At 38.5% G+C, this 20,438-nt stretch overlaps 1 protein-coding gene across 1 annotated transcript in view; it reads left to right on the plus strand.

Annotated features, from left to right (window-relative positions):
• Window positions 1–20,438, plus strand: part of IMPG2 (interphotoreceptor matrix proteoglycan 2) — a 56,603-nt gene that overhangs the window by 18,814 nt on the left and 17,351 nt on the right. Inside the window, exons 7-12 of the mRNA XM_087817857.1 lie at window positions 6–88; window positions 3,351–3,512; window positions 7,697–7,755; window positions 9,751–9,771; window positions 14,550–14,794; window positions 18,087–18,172. Coding sequence (XP_087673983.1) covers window positions 6–88; window positions 3,351–3,512; window positions 7,697–7,755; window positions 9,751–9,771; window positions 14,550–14,794; window positions 18,087–18,172 — 656 coding nt within the window. The remainder of the gene's footprint in view (window positions 1–5; window positions 89–3,350; window positions 3,513–7,696; window positions 7,756–9,750; window positions 9,772–14,549; window positions 14,795–18,086; window positions 18,173–20,438) is intronic.

A 20,438-nucleotide genomic window follows, 5' to 3' on the forward strand; every position in this document is an offset into this window, starting at 1 on the left:
ATTAGGTGCTGCCCTCAGTGTTCCATATCCTGGGGTGACCTCCTATGCAGGTACCTCAGAGAGCAGCTTGGAGAGGCCGGAGGAGAGTGTGAGTGACGCCCTGTTATAGTTTCTAACATGGAGAACGGGGGTTAAGAGAGACTGTTATTCCATTGCCAGAGTACACAGGACTTCCTGTGGTTCCGTGTATGGAAATGTTTTGGATTCTAAAACCAGTGCATTAAAAAGAATCTGAGATTCCTTGGAGAGTCAAGTAAAACTGCTTTTGGCGAGAGAGGGCTTCAAATTGTAAATAAGATGACTCGGGGCCTGGGAAACTGTCCTTATGGTAAGTCCACTCACTGTCTCTCGTGGGCTGTGTGACACAATTTACTATGGGGATTTTTGCCTATATTCTTCTGTCCCTAAATCAATCAGGACTTAGCTTCCTCTTCTTAAGAGGGAAAGGATATAGATTTTTTTTTTCTTTTTAATCCTCACCCAAGGATATTTTTTCCATTGCTTTTCAGAGAGAGTAGAGGAGAAGTGGGGAGAAGGAGAGAGAGAAAGAGAGAGAGAGAAAGCCATGAGACACGTTGATTGATTGCCTCCCGCTCGTGCACTGACTGGGGCCTGGAATCGATTCTGCAACTGAGGTACATGCCATTGGCTGGAATCAAACCCTGGACCCTTCATTCCTCCAGCTAACAACATTCTGACCACTGAGCCAAACCGGCTAGGGCAAGGATACAGATTTTGTGCTGTTAAAAAATCAAGAAGCAGCATGCTTTTCACATACATCGTTATTAACAGTAACCTGACCACAGGACAACATTAAGTTGACTTTCTACCACGTTCAGATTCTTAAAAAAATACACACTGTCCAGGAAGGTAGAAACATTTTTGTTAAAAATTTTGTTAAATATGTATTTTTAAAAATTTGGGGTTCATAAATCCTTGATCACTTAATATACAGCAAAGTCTGACTGAACATATTCACTAGAAAAGTGCAGTTTAGTTGCCTTGCATTTTATCTTCCCAAACTTGAACATTTTAACTTATATGAAATCAGAATAAGTGACCCACTCTGCCCCACCACCCTCGCTATAACTGAACAAGGCTGGTAGTAGCTGGGGATTCCTGAACAAGGCTGGTAGTAGCTGGGGATTCCTGAACAAGGCTGGTAGTAGCTGGGGATTCCAAATCAGTACTTTTACCTTTAGTACCACTGTGTCCAAAGTTGATGGTGCTAACTATATCACCATTTGTTAAATATTTGCGAATGAATGAATAAGAAGTGATTTGTTAATTACTCTTTAATAACTTTAACTTCTTTGTCTTTCTGTGCTGCATTCATGTATGTCTTTCAGTTCACTAATTCTTCCTTCAACTTTGTCTAATTTGTTTCCGCTGTCTATTGAGTATTTAGAATCCTTGCTTTATGTGAGAGTCTTTGATCTGATTTTGAACATGTACAGACCTTCTATTTTGTATCCTATTCCTTGTCATAAAAGTTAAAACTAAAGCCCAGGCCTCAAGGGACCAACACATACAACATTCAGTCACCTCTCTGGATTCCTCTAATATTTCTTGACCCCTTGGGATTTTCTTTTTTGCAAATGAGCTATGCATTAAAAACATTTATTCAACATTTTAGGCATTCTGTTGCAGTAAGGTTACTAAGCATATTTATTTAAAAATAATACTGGAAATGGAAGTTTCTGTCCAAATCTAGTGAGGTAAAATTTAACATGGAAAAATACAAAGTCTTACACAAAATTCTATTAAAGACTAGAGTTTTTGTTGGTGTGACTCTCAGTATAAATCAGCAGTATGATGCAGTTACTGAGGGAAAAACACCTAGTGGAAGCTAGTGTGATTTTGGGTTGCATAATAGATATATAAAATTGATCATAACGGAGGTGGTAGCCCTACCATATTTTAGTTGATTCGACTTCACTGGTGTGTACCACACTCTAAGGTAGACATTAAAAGCCTGAGACATGTCTTCAAGAGAGGAACTAGTAAAAAATCAGGGAAGACAAAGCTGTCTGTACTTATTTGAAGGGCTCTCTGGTGACCACGGTGTGTATAGGTGTCCCAGGTTACAGAACTGGGAACAATGGTTAACAGAAAAATATATTTGGGTTTAATATTAAAAGCTTTCCAACCACGAGAGCTTGTTTTGAAATGTAATGGTCTGCCTTTGAAGGTCATGACTCTTCCTCATCTGAGCCATTTAAATTGAGCATGAGCAGCCCTTTGTCAGGGGTAGTATGGAGAGACTTCAAGCATAGAAATGATGGTGGGATCTTCTAAAGTTTTGAAAGTAGCTGATTATATATTCATCAGGGATGAAAATGACACAGTGAAAAAAGTCCTTGTGTTCTCTCCCTGCCTCTGCCATTGGCTATGAGCCCATAGGCTAGCCATTCTTCCATTCAATCCCTGGTTTTCTTGTGTATCAAATGGAGGGACTTGGATTAGATGAGCTCAAGTGTATCTTGCACACAACAATTATTACTGTATGTTCTAGTCGTGATATTCGAGCTCCCTCATTCATTCCACATTTATTAATTAGAATTCTTTTGTAAGAAAGTATTGTCACTTCTCTCACATTTATTTATTAAATCATATTAGTACAGACTCATCAATGTTTATTTTATTCTTTGGATTATAATTCAGTATTCATTTTGTTGCTCTAATTATTCCAGCTTTGGCCACTGGAAGACGTGGATTCTAATGATACACAGTACACAAGTGCTGATATGGTTTCAGATTCCACATAGCAACTAACCATTAAGAAACTACCACTTCTTGAGTTTGGTGTAGTATCTAAAAAAAGAAATCTACAATTACCTGAAAAGGCTGTTAATATATTCCTTCCTTCCTCAATACTTATCTGTATGGCTAGATTTTCTTCACATACTTAAACTAAAGGAACATATTGGAACAGATTAATACAGAAACAGATTTGAGAATCCAGCTGTCATCCATTAAGCCAGACAGTAAAGAATTTGTACAAATATAAACCATGTTGAGAACCAAGCTTTTAGGCTATTTTTAGATGATAATTTTTAGCATAGTCAACTGTTTTAACTCACAAATGGTCAAATTTGGTGGTTATCTTTGAAAAATTTTCTTTCCTTGAACTGATCATTGTGTGTTGAAATGAATGTACAAATGCTCAGTAATTTTAATGTTAACCTGTGTCTTAAAGTCTACCCAATCAGTTCCAAAGTCAAACACTGTATAAAAGATCATCATCAGAAGTTGCCTTTGGCATAGTCTCTGGCATATAGTATGCAATCAATATATACTTGTTGATTGAGTAAACATTGACATTTATTGTTCTTTCCCTAAAAATTCAGATTAGCAATGAAATTGAGACTGTGATAGAAGAATCCACAAAACCAGCAGCTGAGCAGATTGCAGAATTCAGTATCCACCTTTTGGGGGAGCAGTACAGAGAAGAACTACAGGATTCCTCTAGCTTCCACCACCAGAGCCTTGTGCAAGAGTTTATTTCAGAGGTGGGTGATTTTTGTTTATTTTTATTCATTTTTTTTGGATAAGCAAGAAAGTTTTCTGGGGTTGTAAATTTCCCATATTCACAACACTGCTTCAAGGTAGATTTAGGATTCAAGCTCTCTGTCTGCTTGGTTCAGGTGTGGTGACATAGTGATTTCTTCAGAAAGCTCTATGAAAAGTCTACAGAAAGACAGATGAGTTATTTCACTGAGACAAAACCTTCACACATGTGCCACCTACTAACAAATAAATACTATTTCCAACATTTGCTACAAAGCCAAGGAAGAATGTGTTCTATGAAAAATGAGCATCTTTGAGAAACTACAGACAATGTATTGTTTTTCTTTAGGAAACATTAGATTTAATTTATTTTATTTTTATATTTAGTTTTACTTCTTTAAATTGAAAAATTTTGAGCTGTTTACACATAGGCAATACATGGTACCAAGTTCAAAGGACAAAACAGCATCCAGTGACAAGTAAATTCCCCTTCTATCTTTGTTCCTTGGGTGTAGGTATTTTTAATAAAAGTTTTCTTCAAAAAATCATGGAATAGATCATCTCACAATTTTCCTTTCTGGAAGAATTCTGTATAGGACTTGAACTCAAGATTCTTTCAGTCAAAAACGACCCATATGTACTTGTCTCCTTGTGTGCCTTTGCTCTCATGTAGTAAGGCACTGAGTGCTCATCTTCCTTCTCTGCCCAATTACAGGGCACACCATTCCTTCCTGTTTATTTCTTTTCCATTCCCTCTTGATGGGGTTCTTCTTGGCCACGTTTTTCAATTCCATAACCTTGGACTAATTTCCTCCCCTAGACACTGTGTCTAGATGAGAAATAAAAATATGCACCTCTCAGCCAAACAGCATCACTGCAGCCATCAGACGTGGGGAGCGTAGGCCAGACTGTTAGTTTTCCTAGCTGTGTGGCCAAGTTGGGAGGCTGAATGGTATGTGGAAGAAATGTCAGCCAGGCCAGTGGCCACCTGGCATCAGATTGTGTCTTGGATCTACTGTCTGGTTCTCTCTGCCCTTGGGTTAATAAGCCTTTAATAAGCTTCAGTGTTTGGGTCAACAAATGAATGACTGCATGTTTAGAGATACTCTAATAAACACTTTGAAAAACATTTCCAGCAGGGACTTTATGAGGTAGGTAGCTGTTGGCTTGAGGTGGTTTGAAGGTAATGAAGGGTCTGGGCCTACCGTGAAACAGTCCCTTCTCTGGCCTGTCTCTATATCCCTGTCCCTTTACCTGGAACAAAATGTCAACCGATAGCTGCGTGTGGGCCATCTTTGTGTGGGGCAGTGGAGTCTGGGGCAAGTCTCTGAGAGGTCCTGTCACCATGTTTACTACAAACTGAAGGGGCCCTCTAATTCTCTCCCTACAGCAGGGGTGGGGAATGTCTGGCCCTTGGGCCGTATACAGCCCTCGAAATCATTTGCTCTGGCCCTGCCAAGGCAACTGCAGGTGAAGCTCGAAATTCAATAAATTTAATGAAATGTTTGACCAAAGATAGCAGGCTAATTTTTAAGCTGATAATTTTATATGGCCTGCAAATAATATAAATATCCAAATGGCCCTTGGCAGAAAAAAGTTTCCCCACCCCTCCTCTACAGGGAACAGTCACAGGGATTGTTCCTTCACTATTATTTCTTAGGTAATATTAGAAGACTCAAGGGAAAAACAAAGCTGCTTGGGGGATTGAGGTTCAGGAGCTATTAATATATACACATATTTATATTTTTTTTTCATGAGGAGATGAGTAAGTAAGATAAGCTTGGGGCAATGCCAGGGATGACACTGGAGAGGGAAAGGTCAGCTTGGATATGTGAGACTTGAAGACAGCCCTAGTTTCAACACGGGGTCCTTGCACACTGCTGTGCTCTGCAGGCTGCTGGATGCCTGTTTGCTCAGAGCAGCCATGTGGGTAACAGCATCCATTCCCAGGTGAGGCCCAGGAGGACTAGTAACAGTTTGTGGTCATTTGAGCCCCTAGCAGTAGAAGGGGAGATCAGCTCTCCTCCTTCCTTTCAAAGTGTTCCTTCCTTTATATCATACAGAGTTCCCTTCATTTTAATTCAGGTGAGAAACTGTGGTGAGCTTCCTAGTTTTCCCAGTCTTGGTCCTACTTCTAAACCATATTTATTATGAGCCAAGGGAAAGAGGAAGAGGCATGCAATTCAATGGGAAGGATATAGTAGGGTTCAGTATTAGAGAGATTTGGGGTTGAATAAATTCTGATTCAGTCACTCACCAAGTGCATGACCCTGGGGAAGTTAGTTGACATCTGAGTCTCAGTTTTCTCATCTATAGAACTGGGAAAATATGTATCTCTTGGGATTTTTGCAAGGATTAGAAGTAATATTGCAAAGTGCCAGGCACGTAGCAGTCACTCAGTACATTGTACCTATTATTAATCTTGATGTTAGTCAAGTAGAATGACTTCTTACAACTGACCACTTGTACAGAAACTAGCTGGATATGATGAATTAGAATATCTGTATATGTTGAGAATGAAGAGATGGCAAAGCCCAAAATAAGATGAGTTTAGTAATAATAATAATAATAATAATAATAATAATAATAATAATAATATACAACTATATAGCATTTTGCAGTTAATGGAGTTCTTTCAGCTACATTCATTTTAATCTTACAGAAACCGATGTGGTTGGTGAGCAGGGTAGTATTAGTTCTATAAAAGAGACATACATGGCCACTTTGCCATCAAAAGCAGCTGGGACTTATCCCTCAGTCTTCAGATTCCTCATCCTGCAGATCCCATTCCCATCCCCACCCACATCCTCCAAGAAGCCTAGCAGTACTCTCTTCTTAGAGAAAGAAACAAGGCAAACTATTATAGCTAGAAAGTTTTATGTGTTTGGATTCTGTATCCTTAAGGCATGAAGATCTTCAGTGGACCAAGATTTATTTATTTGTTTATTTGTTTATTTCAATTACAGTTGACATTCAATATTGTATTAGTTGACATTTATATAACTTACGAAGTGATCACGTGATGAATCTAGTAACTATACACAGTTATTACGGTATTATTGACTATGTTCCCTATGCTGTACTTTACATCCCCGTGACTGTTCTGTGACTACCAGTCTGTACTTCTTAATCTCGTCACTGTTTTCACCCAGCCATCCAACTCCCCTCCCATCTGGCAACCATCAATTTGTTCTCTGTATCTATGAGTTTGTCTATGTTTTGTTTTGGACTAAGACTTTTAAAAGGTCTCACTCTCCTGATTATATGAGGACTTGGTTTTAAAAGTGGGTGCCTAGAGATCCACTAACAGAGTTCCCAAGTTCACTGACAACTTCCTTCCTTCTTCTGGTGTGGGCCCCATGGTGACTTACCTGGTAAGACTGCATCTTCTGAAACGTGTGGGTTAAACGTTAAATGTTGTTAAACATTTGGTATTTGTGCACAACCCGATTATTTTTACCTATTGAGTCCAGCCGAGAATTCTTTTTTTCTTGCTCCAGTCATTGATTCACATGGTGGAAAGTTACAGACTCAGTCATAAAACTGGTTTCCACAGATGTGATGCTCATAAATTGATCTTTTGACCAGTTAACTTGACCGATCACTGCTTCATCATCTCCGTGACAACCAGTGAGCAAGGCCTCTCTCCAGTGAGCTAAGCCCAGGCCTACAGATCTCTTTTTAACGATGACGGTGTCCACAGGTCCCTTGTGTTGTAGCAACAAGAAACAGACACCACCAGGCACCCTTAGGAAATGCGCCCTTGACTGTCACTGTGTGTGCTGCGGCCAGATTTCCCATCCGAACAATTAGGTTTAAAAATGCTCTTGTAGCTTCTTTGGAAACTGAAGCTCCTTTTCACATTTTGTCACACAAGGAAAAGAACAGTTCTTTTGCCAGTCAGAAGTACGCTTTTAATAATTTGAACAAAAATTAATATTAAAGCACATTAGAACTTTAAAAGACAAAGTGAAAAAGAAAAATGTGTCAGTGTTGTGGTAGACACTTTTCTAACATTGTGACTATTATTTTCTTAGTAACTTTCTGACCCATGAGTATCTGTGTATGTATTCAAGCTTCTAAGGTTGTAAATGGTGCTCTTTATATTCTACGCCTAAAAGCATTATTTTCTACATCTTTTTTCACATTTATTTCTAGTTATACATTTTATTTTTATTTTTAATAGGTTGAAAATGCATTTACTGGGTTACCGGGCTACAAGGACCTCCGTGTACTTGGCTTCAGGTAAACTGACGTACTCTAAAAATGCATGCTCAGTGCACTCTTTATTTCAAGTGGGATATCCTTTTGTGTATATTATATACACAACAATAATTCAACATGATTTGAATGCTGCAGTTCAGTGCTATTTCTGGTAAATTTACATTCCTAATGCTAATATTTTAGGTGAGAAAACTGCATTAGAAAAAGGGAAAATGATGTACTCAAGGAGACACACTAGATCTGTAGTTGGGCCAGGGTAAGAACTTAGGAATTCCTGTTCCCAGCTTGCTGCTGACATAGTACTCTGCTTTTGTTTGGCAACAAAAGCCTGAGGGGAGCCTGAAGTCAGATTAAATGTGACCTCATGATCCCACTAAAGCTTGTCCATGTTCCACTGAGGTGACTCTGACGCCTTGGTGCAAGGCCACTCTGCATTCATCTTTTTTTCAAACAACACTTTGAGTAAATCAGAGACCTCACTTGAAGGCATTTCTACTCTGCTCAGACCTGCTGCATAATACTTGGGAACATTTGTTGAGTGAGTACTTTGTATTAGGCACTTCATATTCCTGAGCTCACTTAATCTCCAACCCTCTCAGAATAAATATTATTATTGATACTCATTTCACAGAGCAGCAAACTGGTTTAAAGAGATGAAGTTTTAGCCCAGAGTCAGAGAACCTGTAAATTAGCTTGTAAATTTGAAACCAAGTGGTGGACTTTATGGCTCTGAACCTCCACGCTAGACTCGGCACTTTGAAGGCTGGAGCAGCAGGAGATTGCTGTGGCCCAGGAGCAGATGCAGTGGAATATGAGCAGGGGCACTGGGTCACCTTATAGCGTCATTAACAGTGTCAGCATCTTAACTGTGCCATATTCTTGTCACAACTGGGTTTCCCAGAAATAATAGAGATCACTTATGTAGCATTCACAATGCTCCAGGTTTTATATTTGTAGCAATTCATTTAATCCCAACAGCCAAGCTATGAGATGCTTATTATTGTCCTCACCCCTTCCCATAAGTAAACCAGAGCCCAGGGAATTTAAATCGTTTACCTAAGGCACTCAGCTAGTTATTGGTACAGGGGAGAGGGCACGCATGGTAAATGGACCCTCCACCTACTCTCACACCGTGACCAGTCTCCCTGGTTCCACCGTAGCACTTTTCCAGGTGTGACTGAAGCTCACCTGAGGACCTGTGAATGTGAGGTCTTTGGGGATCTCACTTGGCAGCACAGGGAAGGCAACATAGCCTTTGTGGTCAACTTGCCTAGGTTCAAACCCTGCCTTGGTATTTCTGGCTAGATGGTTTTGGGTAAATTACTAAGTCTTAACTATTAATCCTGCTTTATTAAAAAATACTTTTGAAATACTTTAAGTAAATGATTTAGCATTTTTGTTCCTCAGCTTCTTTACCTACAATATGGGGATACTAATGGTCTTTAAGAAGTCTTAATGAGGATTAATTTATTTTTGAAAAATCCTTAGCATAGTTCCTGGCACATGGGAAGTTCTTAATAGAGCTTAATAGTGTCTGTTACATAAATAAATATTAAAGGCTATGCAAATCCTATAGGTCAGTCAGTCCTGACCTTCCCCAACCCCTTAGAGCCTTACTGTATATCGCCTGATTGCTTTTCATTGATTTCAATACTACATAACACATTGTATCTCCCTAAAAGTGTTCCCAATTTTATTAATGCTAATTACTGGAGTCCCCTGCTGATCTACTGAAAAAGTTTACTTATAAAGAGATAACCTTATATGAATTCTTTTAAAGGCATTTAAATAAAGTTTAAAGATAGCAAAGACTATTTATTTTAAAAGAGAACACTTTCTCCACCTTTGCTCACTTCCTTCCATCCACAGGAATTTGTCAGCTTCTGATACTGTGCAAGCATTTTCACTTAAAGAAACATTTCAAAGGAAATATATCAAGAAGTTGTACTTTGATAAATGATATGACAAATATAACTGTTTTAAATTCTACTTAACATTTTCAATTTTTTTTTTCAGGTCCCCCAAGGAAAATGGCAGGTAGAGTACTTTTTGGTACTTTCTCAACTATCAAGTGAATGAAGTGTCAGTTTAGAAAATATGGTAGACCTAGGTTCAAGGGAGCATGGCTGAGTTATTTTCTCACTTCCAATATCAGTGTCCATCTCTGTACAAATCAGGGGGTGACAAAATTTTTCTTAAGGGTCAGATAGTAAATATTTTAAACTTTACAGGCCATATGGTTTCTGTTGCAGCTACTCAGTTCTGCTACTATCAGATGAAAATGAATAAATATGGCTGTGTTTCAAAGAACCTTAATTTATGGACACTGAAATATAAATTTCATATAATTTTTACAATATTGTTCTTCTTTTGATTTTTTCCAACAATTTAAAAACATAAAATCCATGAAGTCAGTGACAATAGACTGAATTTAGCTCACAGGCAGTAGCTTATAGACCTCTGTTATAGACTATATAGTGACAAGTACTTTTATTTTTAATTTTTAAAAAATATGTTTTTATTGAGTTCAGAGAGAGGAAGGGAGAGAGAGATAGAAACATCAATGATGAGAGAGTCATTGATTGGCCTTCTCCTACCTGCCCCCTAATGGGAATTGAGCGTGCAACCCGGTCATGTGCCCTGATCGGGAATCAAACTGTGACCTCCTGATTCGTGGGTCGATGCTCAACCACTAAGCCATACCAGCTGGGCCTGACAAGTACTTTTAAATAAAGGGTTAGGCAAATGAAGGCTTACAGTTGTGAAACAGTTTGTTCTTGTATTATTTATTTATTTATTTAATTTTTAAATTGTTGGCACTATTGCAGATATCCCTCTATTATTTATTAATTATTGTATTATTTTCCATATGAATAACTGTAAACCTACTTATGCCCCACTGTGTATTGAGTTACACTTAATTTAAGTAGGAATAAAAACTTGCATTAATGTAAATACTTTCCAGTATGCTATGCATTCAATAATCTAACCAAGCATCACTTTAAGTGGTAAATGAGGAGGAAGAGTTCATAAAGAGTTCATTTACAAAAGCAATTGCTCTCTAGAATTTCTCAGAAGGAGCATATGTAATAGAAAAGCATAGTCAATACCTCTTGTGAAGGTTGCTTGTCATTTTCTTGCCTTTGGATTCCAAATTTATTGAAAATTCACTTTTCTTTGGAAGGTTGATAAGTATAATATAGAATTTATGAGGTATATTCATGGGCTAAATATGGGCATGTTTAGAGATATAGTAATGCTCCTTCATTGTAATGCCTTATATTTGGAGAGGGCTTTCTGACTTCCTCACTATCATTTATATTACTTTAGCAAGTATTTACTAAGTGCCTACTAATGAGGCAAATCCTGTGTCTACAGAAATTAGTAACTGTTGGTCTCCATCCTCTAGGAACACAGTCTAATGAAAAGTACTTTCAGAGATACATCAAAGTACTGGTCCTTTTATTTCATTTTCATTTTACTGTCTTATACCCCTGTGAGGTAGTGAAAATGAGAATTAATATTCATTCTATTTTGGTGATGAGAAAATTTTGCTTCAGAGAGGCAAATTGATTTGCTGTAAGTTATATGATGAAGCGGTATCAGGTATTTTGACCAAGGTAATCAGAATTTGGGTTTCTGTATTCCGAGTATGTGTAAACTGCTCTGTGTGTGTTTGTTATAGGCATGTGTTGATGGTGTATACTCAACCAAAAAGCCTGATTGTGGGTTATTAGAATGTAAAACAACCCAAATTCTGATGTTACCCTATGATCAAAAGAATGGTATCCAGTTGCCGAGTGCTAAGTTCTCTCTCGGGGCAACACTTCAATATGAAGCCATTAGGTTTTTATGATAAAATTGTTAACCTAGGTACAGTTTCCAAAACTGTACAGTATTGTCAGGTATTAGGTAATTGATGAAATTTATTCGTAACTTTTTGGTATGCTTTTATTCTGAGCTGTGATGAATGAATGTGTGGCACAGAAATAGTGACTTTATGTGATACATAATCTCTCTTTCTAAACATCTATAAATGTTTTGTTATAAACATACACAATAAAATATTGTAAACATAAAACATTTATATGCACATGAAATTTTCTATCTGCTTTGTATCCCTTTCAAGACACAAACATGATTTTAAGTTAGTAGGACTCACTTAAAATGAATCAACAATATATTTGCCTGGTATACACACTTCAAAAATTCAGCTCCAGACTTTGCGAGTGTGCATCTTCTTCCTAAGATAAGTTTTATAGAAGAAGGGATATCTGAGTTTCTCTGAAATAACTTTATTTTGGTTAATCTTAATGAGATGTGATTGCATTATTTTTTCTATTTAAAATCTGCACATCAAACAACCAACTAGGGCATTTGAGGTGAGAGAATGAGAAAGGGTGAATTTCACCTCCACATGATTCACATCTCTGGAAATAGCTGTCAGACAGAGAAACTTTCCTCTGTAAAGCAGCTGTTTCTGTCTAGTTTGGAAGATGAAGGATGATGGTGGTTGGTGACCTTGGAGTTGTCAGTGCCGAGAGCCTGCACAGCTTTCTTCAATCAGATAATGTGTTGTCGACCAGTGTGCGTGGTGCTTCTGACGGACTTCCCCGGCCTCTTGGCTGTCTCTTAGCCTGTCCCTCATCATGAGAAATCTCTGACTCCATTTGCCACGCCAGAACTAAGTCTATTTGGAGTCACAGTAAAGTTCTCGGCTCTGAGAATAGATGGTTTCCCCATACCAAGCATTTCTTTGGCTTCTCTTTCCAGGATAAAAACATGGTAATAAATTGAAGCATCTCTCTATGGATTTTTATCTTCTCTAATGAATTTATCCCCACTAGACAAGGTAGAGTATAATAGAAGTCTTATTTTTAGATGTTCAAGGGAAACATTTGGGAGACAAATTTTATTTTGCCAATAAAAAGTAAGGCCAGAAGTCTAACCCAGACTGCCTGATTTGCATTTCTTGATCCAGGAATATTTCTTTTGATCGTCTCCGTATGATATTTACAAGTCATGCAAGGCACATCGCAGGCTCCCAGTAAAGGCTTGCATCTCCTTCTCTGGTTTTCTTGTAGCCCAGAAATCAACTCAGTTGCTAACTGGCACAGCCTTTTCTTCTTCATTTTCCTTATCACTGTTTCCTGTCTTGGAGCCAGGACAGGAAACATGGTAACATGTTAATATGTTGTGCAAAGACCCCAAGGAGAAGCTCACCTTTCTGGAGATGGAGGTGTGGTCCATCCGACGGAGCTTGGGAGGAGCAGGTACATCCTCACAGGACTGTGTTCTGATTACTCAGGAAACACAATTGTGTGAAGATAACACGTATGCTCTTTAGGGTCAAAAATTACTCAAATTAGAGACTAAAAATCCTTTGGATAAAGTCAGGAGTATCACATACTGCTATTTAAGTGCTATAAATTCAGTTTTCTTATCTGTCTATATTAGTGAATAAAACACAACATTTGTTTTTTCATTATTTTATAATATATTTATTGAACTGTTGTGAGCCAGGTATTGTGTTAGATGCTTGGGACACGTATGGTGTAGTGAGTTCTGACCAGTAGGTGTCCCTCTTACTGTTTTATTCCACCTTGGAGCCATCATTTGGTTATTTCACCATATTTTACTGAATTTATTTCTTTACAAAAAAAGATCAGGAATTACCCATGAATCAACATATTCTGACATGAAAAATTAAGTGGCTGAGACGTGATAGATGACAAACAGATGTCTCACCACTTAGAGCACTGGGTGCCAAAATGCTCAGTTACCATGTTAAAATGCCCAAACCACCCCATTGAAAAGTGGGAGCTTATCAGACGGGGAGGAAAACCTTATTGAAGTTACTCACAGTGAGACAGGAAATTCAAAGAAGCCTGGCTGCTGGAATGGCAGGTGAAGGATGTCATCTTCATGGTGTCCCCTGTAGACCAGGGTATGATTTGCAGCAAGCAGGTCCAGGGCAGGTCCAGCACTGCCAGGGCTACTAAGGAGAGATCTCTTAAGACCAATCCATGCTTACCAAACCACAAAACACACCACATTCTCTAGGATGCCAGTCGATCTATTTAAAGTGAGAAATATATCTGCCAATTGACCAATTATAGCATTGGCCAGCTCATGCGTTCTTTTCCCATACGAAAATCTGTAGGTAGTTATAATCAAAAGCTTCCTTTGCAAGCTTGAAATCAGAAAAAGGAAGTTGGTGTTGTTAGTGGCCAGTATCATCAGGCCATGTTAGCTGTCTCCGGCCTAGGGATCTGTCTTATGGGGAAGCCACAATAGACCAGTGAGAAGGATTCCACTAAGCAGTAACATAAGTTAATTGGCTGATTCCCTTTACCCTAGACTTCATAAGACCATTGTCATTAAGTGGGTACTTGTTCTTTAGATATGTGAGTACCTTGATTAGGCTGCAGTTTTCTTTTTATATTCAGATAAGTATAGATTTCTGTTCATTTAGTAGACACTGTGTACCCCTCAGTCCCAGGTACCAAGTTGAATATTGGGGATAGAAACTCAGGAAGAGACTGAAAGGCAGTCACTGTAAACAAATCTTTTAATAAAACAACAAAGACTATAAGCAAGGAATAGATAAGAATTATAAAAGTTAGTCCAGAGGAAGAAAGGCTTAATTTATTTATGCTTTGATTTGGGAATTATTTTGCTCCTACAGAATAGTAATGGAAACCATGATTTTGAGACTGTCCCTTTAGGTCTAATGTTTGTTCTCTTTAGGTTCACAGCTCCTTCCTTTGTGTTTCCTTAGCCAGGCCTCATCTGTTCTCTCTTTCCATCCATAGTGGCATAGATGTTCACTATGCAGTTACCTTCAACGGGGAGGCCATCAGCAATACCACCTGGGACCTAATCAGCCTTCACTCCAACAAGGTGGAAAACCATGGTCTTGTGGAACTGGATGATAAGCCCACTGCTGTTTATACAATTAGTAACTTCAGAGATTATGTTGCTGAGACACTGCATCAAAATTTTTTGCTGGGGAATTCCTCTTTGAATCCAGATCCCGACACTCTTCAGCTTATCAATGGTGAGTTTGATATCAATTATGAAGTTCTTATATAGTTTTAGTTCCCTTTCTAGTATGTTCTGGTGAAAACTAATTTCCCTAAATATATGTGGTTCCGAACATTTTCTAGACTGCATGAGATAGGAGCCACCCAGGTATGAATGGAACTTTAGCCTTGCAGCTATTTTGGGTAGATTAGTCAAGGGCTGTCTGGAATATTTGTAGATACAAGGCCACTCTTTGTGGAGAAGAGCATGATATTTAGAAATAGTTTAAAGACGTGGGAGCAAAGTATAAGAAAAAGTAAAAAAGTACTTGGAAGTATGGATTGCACCAGGCTGTAGTGCTGCCCTGGCAACCAAGACATCAACTATCCGGAGGCAAGTCAGCTGATAAAGGCTTAAAAGCCAGAGAGCAGAAGAGAAGGAGAAGCTCAGGAAAGTTGATGGAAGACCCTGGTCAAAGAAGAAACAATACTGGGTGCTGGGCAGAATCCCAGAGAATCCAATACTAAGTTTGAATTCAGATGGCTGTTGAGATCCAGTTATGGTCCAAAATCAACAGGTGGATCTGGAGTCAGCAAGGAGAGACTGACTGAAGAGTGACCTAGCCAGCCTGGGACTAGATCTTGCTGAGTCTGGTTACCAGGGTTCCAGAGCTTAACTCACCAGGGGCAGGGTGCCCTGTTAACTTACTTACTGCCTCATGTTTACTTCTCCACAGTTCTTTCACTCAGTAGTTTAGCTTTTAAAGTGTCCAGAGTACACTTTACTGAAGTGACCACACAGGAGAAGTACTAGCTGCCAATGAGGAAGATCCACAAGTGAGAGGTAATACTAATGATGATGCATTTTTGCAGCCTCTCCAACTACCACATATCCTGCAGGGAAAAGAAGCCTTGATATTTTTAGGCAGCTACCACCTAGGCCTTGTGTGTGTGTGTGTGTGTGTGTGTGTGTGTAAACAAAAATAGACACAAGGGAGAAAGAGAGAAGAGAGAAAAAATTTTAACAAAACTTTACTGTGTATAATATAATTACTTATTTCCTAAATAAGATATTTTTGCCCTGGCTGGGTAGCTCAGTTGATTAGAGTGTTATCCCAATATGCCAAGGTTGCAGGTTCAATCTCCTGTCAGGGAGTATACAAGAGGCAAGCAATAAATGCATAAATAAGTGGAACAACAAATTGATGTTTCTCTCTCTTTCACTCCAGTGCTCTCTCAAATCAATAAACTATTAAACAAAACAAAAGATATTTTTTGAGGAGCTAAACTAAAACTTTGAATTGCTTTTCGATTATTTCGGCTGCTGATGTCTCTTTTTAAAAAAAATATGTCTTTATTGATTTCAGAGAGAGGAAGGGAGAGGGAGAGAGATAGATAGGAACATCAATGATGAGAGAGTCATTGATCGGCTGCCTCCTGCACGCCCCCCACTGAGGATCGAGCCCACAACCCCAGCATGTGCTCTGACCTGACCGGGAATTGAACCTCCATCTCCTGGATCATAGGTCAATGCTCAACTGCTGAGCCACGCCCAGCCAGGCCTGATGTCTCTTTAATTTAACAGTATGCTGAGACAGAGCCACAGAGTAGCCTGGACTTTATATGGATTACATAGACTTTAAAGTGGAGAAACTCTCTCTCCAGTGGATGATAGTGAGATTAAGCTATCAGTTCTAAAATACCAGGGAGCCTCTGTATTGTGGAACGTCTGCATTGTGGGTAACTTGGGCTCACTTCCTCATGTCCTCCTTTGTTACATCTTTTTAGAATACCTAAGTAAGATAAAATGGTGAAAAGTGAAGAGGCTTATTGTAATCTGAAGCTGCTGAAGTCCTTTTGACAAAGCTAATAAGGACTAGCTGGGGGCTACTTATGGGGATAGCATATAGGCAGAAGGTTCCAGGAATCTGGATATTGGGACCCAACAGAGAAAAGATATAGCTGGGAGGTCATGACCTGAGGGAAATGGGAACCTAAAGAAGCAGCAAACACCAAGGTCAGATTGGTAGAAGAACGGCCTGAGGATTAAGACATGCAATAAGCAAAGCGAGGTTCTTTAGGCAGCTAACCCCACACACAACATAGCAAGGTCTTCCTTTTATGTGGAGCCTGGGGATGGAGCTTCCTCCTGGAAGGTATCCTAAAAAAGAGGTCAGCAATCCCCTCAGAATATTCAGGCAAGTTAAACAGAAGCTTTAAGATATCCAGTGCAAACTAATTCGAGGGTTTGGACCTTTCATTAGATGTGCATTTCAATTACTCAGAATTTTGTCCCTAAAATCCATTTCTATTTTCAAGCCAACTTCAGAGTTCTGAATAGCTGTGGCTCTCTAGGTAACTCGGTCATCATTTCAACAGATATGTTCATCTTGATCTCCTAGTGCTTGTTGTCCATAGAAGACAAGATAACTGTATACAAAACTGAAAAAGGGGTTTTGGAAAAAACTCACACCAAGTAGGGTTTTTGGCTTCTGATTGATTCCTCTATGTCAGGCCAATAAGAACAGGTGAATAATGACAGATTCTGCTTCTGTTTTTGGTTCATATACCTGCTCACCCTCCTGGCAACCCCCTCTTTTTAGTGTTTATTGATTCCCCCTCCCCTTTAGGCAAAATTAATTTCTCCTTTGTGTGTTCCCATACATTGCCCCTCACATTTTATAATTTGTATTTATCTCTGACATATGAAATACTTCTACAAGAGAAACTTGGCTTTATTACTGTTTATAGCCTCAACTTCATCAAAGTCTGTAGCAACTAGAAAGGATTCAGTAAATTTTTGTTGAATTAAATTATATAATCTACTCTCTTAACTTTATTGCTCTTTAATATTGGTATAGTGATAAACTCTCTGGTGTCCTAGACCATTTTTCAAAGGTACTTTCTGCCATAAAGGAAATCATTTTGCATAAGTTTCTCCATTTTTAGCATCAACCAAATGAGTTGGAATTTCAGTTCAACTTTCTTATTAAAATGAAAAAAATCCATTTTAAAAACAACTGCTTCATAGGAATCTTGAAAAGAGTAAAAATTGCTTGGGAAAGGAAAGGAAATAATATAGGAGTGTCCTAAATGTAATAATGCGAAGAATCTTTATTTTATGTTAGTCTCACAATTCAGAAAGTTGGTGCTAATGTAAGTAAAATATCTGAATAAAGTAGCAAGCATTTTCTAAGCAAGTCTCCCTCATCTGTTTTGCCCAAATCTAACCTGTAAAAAGGAAAAACTTAGTGTTCAGTTGTCTCTTAAGCACAAGTACAATAGTGTCTCAATTAAAAATGTTCTTGAATATTGTTTTTTCTTCAGTGAGAGAAGTTTTACTTCCCCAAACTGAAGACCTGGTTTCGAACACCCAAAGTGCAAGTCTTCCAGCAACCCCACCATCTATTCTGGTAAGTGTGTTTCTATATTATATGCCTAGAACCAGGTCCCCAAGCTTCTCTTCTTTGTACACTTCCCTGCTTACTTTGGCATCTTGAATTTCCCAAGCTGTTCCTATTTCAAATATTCTCTTACATCATCCCTGGAACATTATTCTTAGTTGTCAGCTCATGGTTTCCCAAGTATTGGGTTAGAAAATTTAAGCCTTCCGCAGTAGTTAAGTGAAATCCACACGTTTGGTATTGCCAAACTCCATGCAGGGAAGAAAACTTATTTATGGTTCATAGTTGTTTGGTAATAATTAAGCTACAAGTGCCCACTGAGCTCTCTAAAAGTTAGACAAATAGTTTTTATAGCCAAGACTATATATTGATGTACATAGGTATAGAGTGTAGATTTTTTGTTCTAAGGATTGTATTGAAGAAAAGTTTAGACGCCACAGCATATAGAAGGATGTGTGCGTGGAAAGGAGAGAAGGAAGAGTAGAAATATTGGCTATCTGACAAATGACAGGGACTCTAAATCATGCCTCTTTGTAACTTGGGCTGAAAACATCAGGATTTGTACAGAAACAGCTTGGAATGAACTTTCCTTTTTGTTCTTACCACCAACTCCCCTGGGCACTCTTCTGCCCCCTCCAAGCCCCTACTTGCCATTTACCTATAGAGGCATCCAGGGAAAAAGAAGGTGACTTCCTCAAGTGAAGTGAAAATAGCAATGACAGCAACCACAACCATAACGCCACTAGAGACTCACGTGTTTAAAATGAGCATAAGATCTTTTATTATCACATAGACACAGGACGGGGACTCCCTTCTACGTTCCCTGCTCCTTCTACTCTCTTGAGGCTTCTTTTCTGTCTCATGTGACAGAAAAGAAATGAATGGTAATTAATTTAAAATATTTGTTTCTTGGCTTTAATTCAGAAATGAATTACTTGGAATACTGTTTCTTGGCTTGAAGAAATACTTAATTTGAAATACTCGTTTCTTGGCTTTAATCCAGCAACGAAAATTTAAAAAGTCTGTCCAAAATTCATGTGACCGTTAATATATGCAGTCATTTCTTCTACTCAGGTATAGTGCAGCTCAGTTTGGAAAAGGGGAATCACTGGGAATAACTTTATTTTTTACCAAGTTTCATATTGGATAAGAAAGGTTAGGGGTGATTGGCATGAGAGATTACATTCATTTGGTGTTTATTTATTCATTTACTTATTCACTCTTTCAAATATATTTATTTTGTGCTTTTCGTGTGCCAAGTGCTGAGGAAACAAGATGAGTAAGGTGTGGCCTTGCCTACAAGAAGTTTCCAGTCTGGAAGTCATAGGCAGACTTCTACAAATAAAGTGATGCTATCGCCAAGGTCCGTCCAGGGCGCAGTGTGGGGAGTGCTGATGCACCGTGAACAGGGCACCCCTAGTCTCCGTTTCCGCCAATCACATCCAACTCGTGGCTTCTCTGAACACAGATCTGTGGTGATATTATAAAGACAGGAATTTCTATATAAGCCAGGGGTTGCAAACCAGAGACCCACCGGCTGGATCTCGATATAGGCACGTGCTTTGGGCCAAATTAAAAAAAAAAAAAAAAGCCTTTATTTAAAAACTAGGAGATTTTTGCATAGAAATGCAGATTTTTGACTTCTTTTAAAGACCCGAAAGATCTGGTATAGTTAAGTTCACATTTTCTTGACTAACTGGGCTCATTTGTGTTACCTGTTCTGTGGTTCCATTTGCATTGAAGCCAACCCCTGATAACTAACTATAGGGCATTAATTAACAATTTGAGGGGACAGTGTTAATGGATGATAATAAAACATGAAAAAAAAAGAATGATTAATTAGAACTGTCTGGTTATTGCTTCTTTCTTCTGGTTTTCTTGTTGGCAAACTGTTGAGATTTTTTTTTTTTTTTTAACCAGGTTTGATTTTTAGAAGTTATTTTAGAGGTAGGAGTGTTGGGATATTGAAGTCGATACGTTTTGGCATTCTGACTTGGAAAATCACTTTTTGCACAGTATGCTTTCTATAGGAGTAGCAAGGTTTTCAATTGGCAATAGTAAAAGTGAAACTGGCCAATATAATATTAAACTGGTTAATATACTACCTTGAACTAAAAGAAGAATTCATGAGTTGAATTTGTTACTACGGGGACATTTATCCGTGTAAAAATAAATGAAGTGCTATTCCTGGCATGTATGTGTTCACCTTTCAGAATGTATGAGAGAGCTTTGTTGCCATGCCATTTGGGGGAGGGGTACTTATTTGGAATAGATG

The sequence above is a fragment of the Miniopterus natalensis genome, chromosome 6 (genome assembly GCF_054644295.1).
Source record: "Miniopterus natalensis isolate mMinNat1 chromosome 6, mMinNat1.hap1, whole genome shotgun sequence".
Taxonomy (NCBI): Eukaryota; Metazoa; Chordata; class Mammalia; order Chiroptera; family Miniopteridae; genus Miniopterus; species Miniopterus natalensis.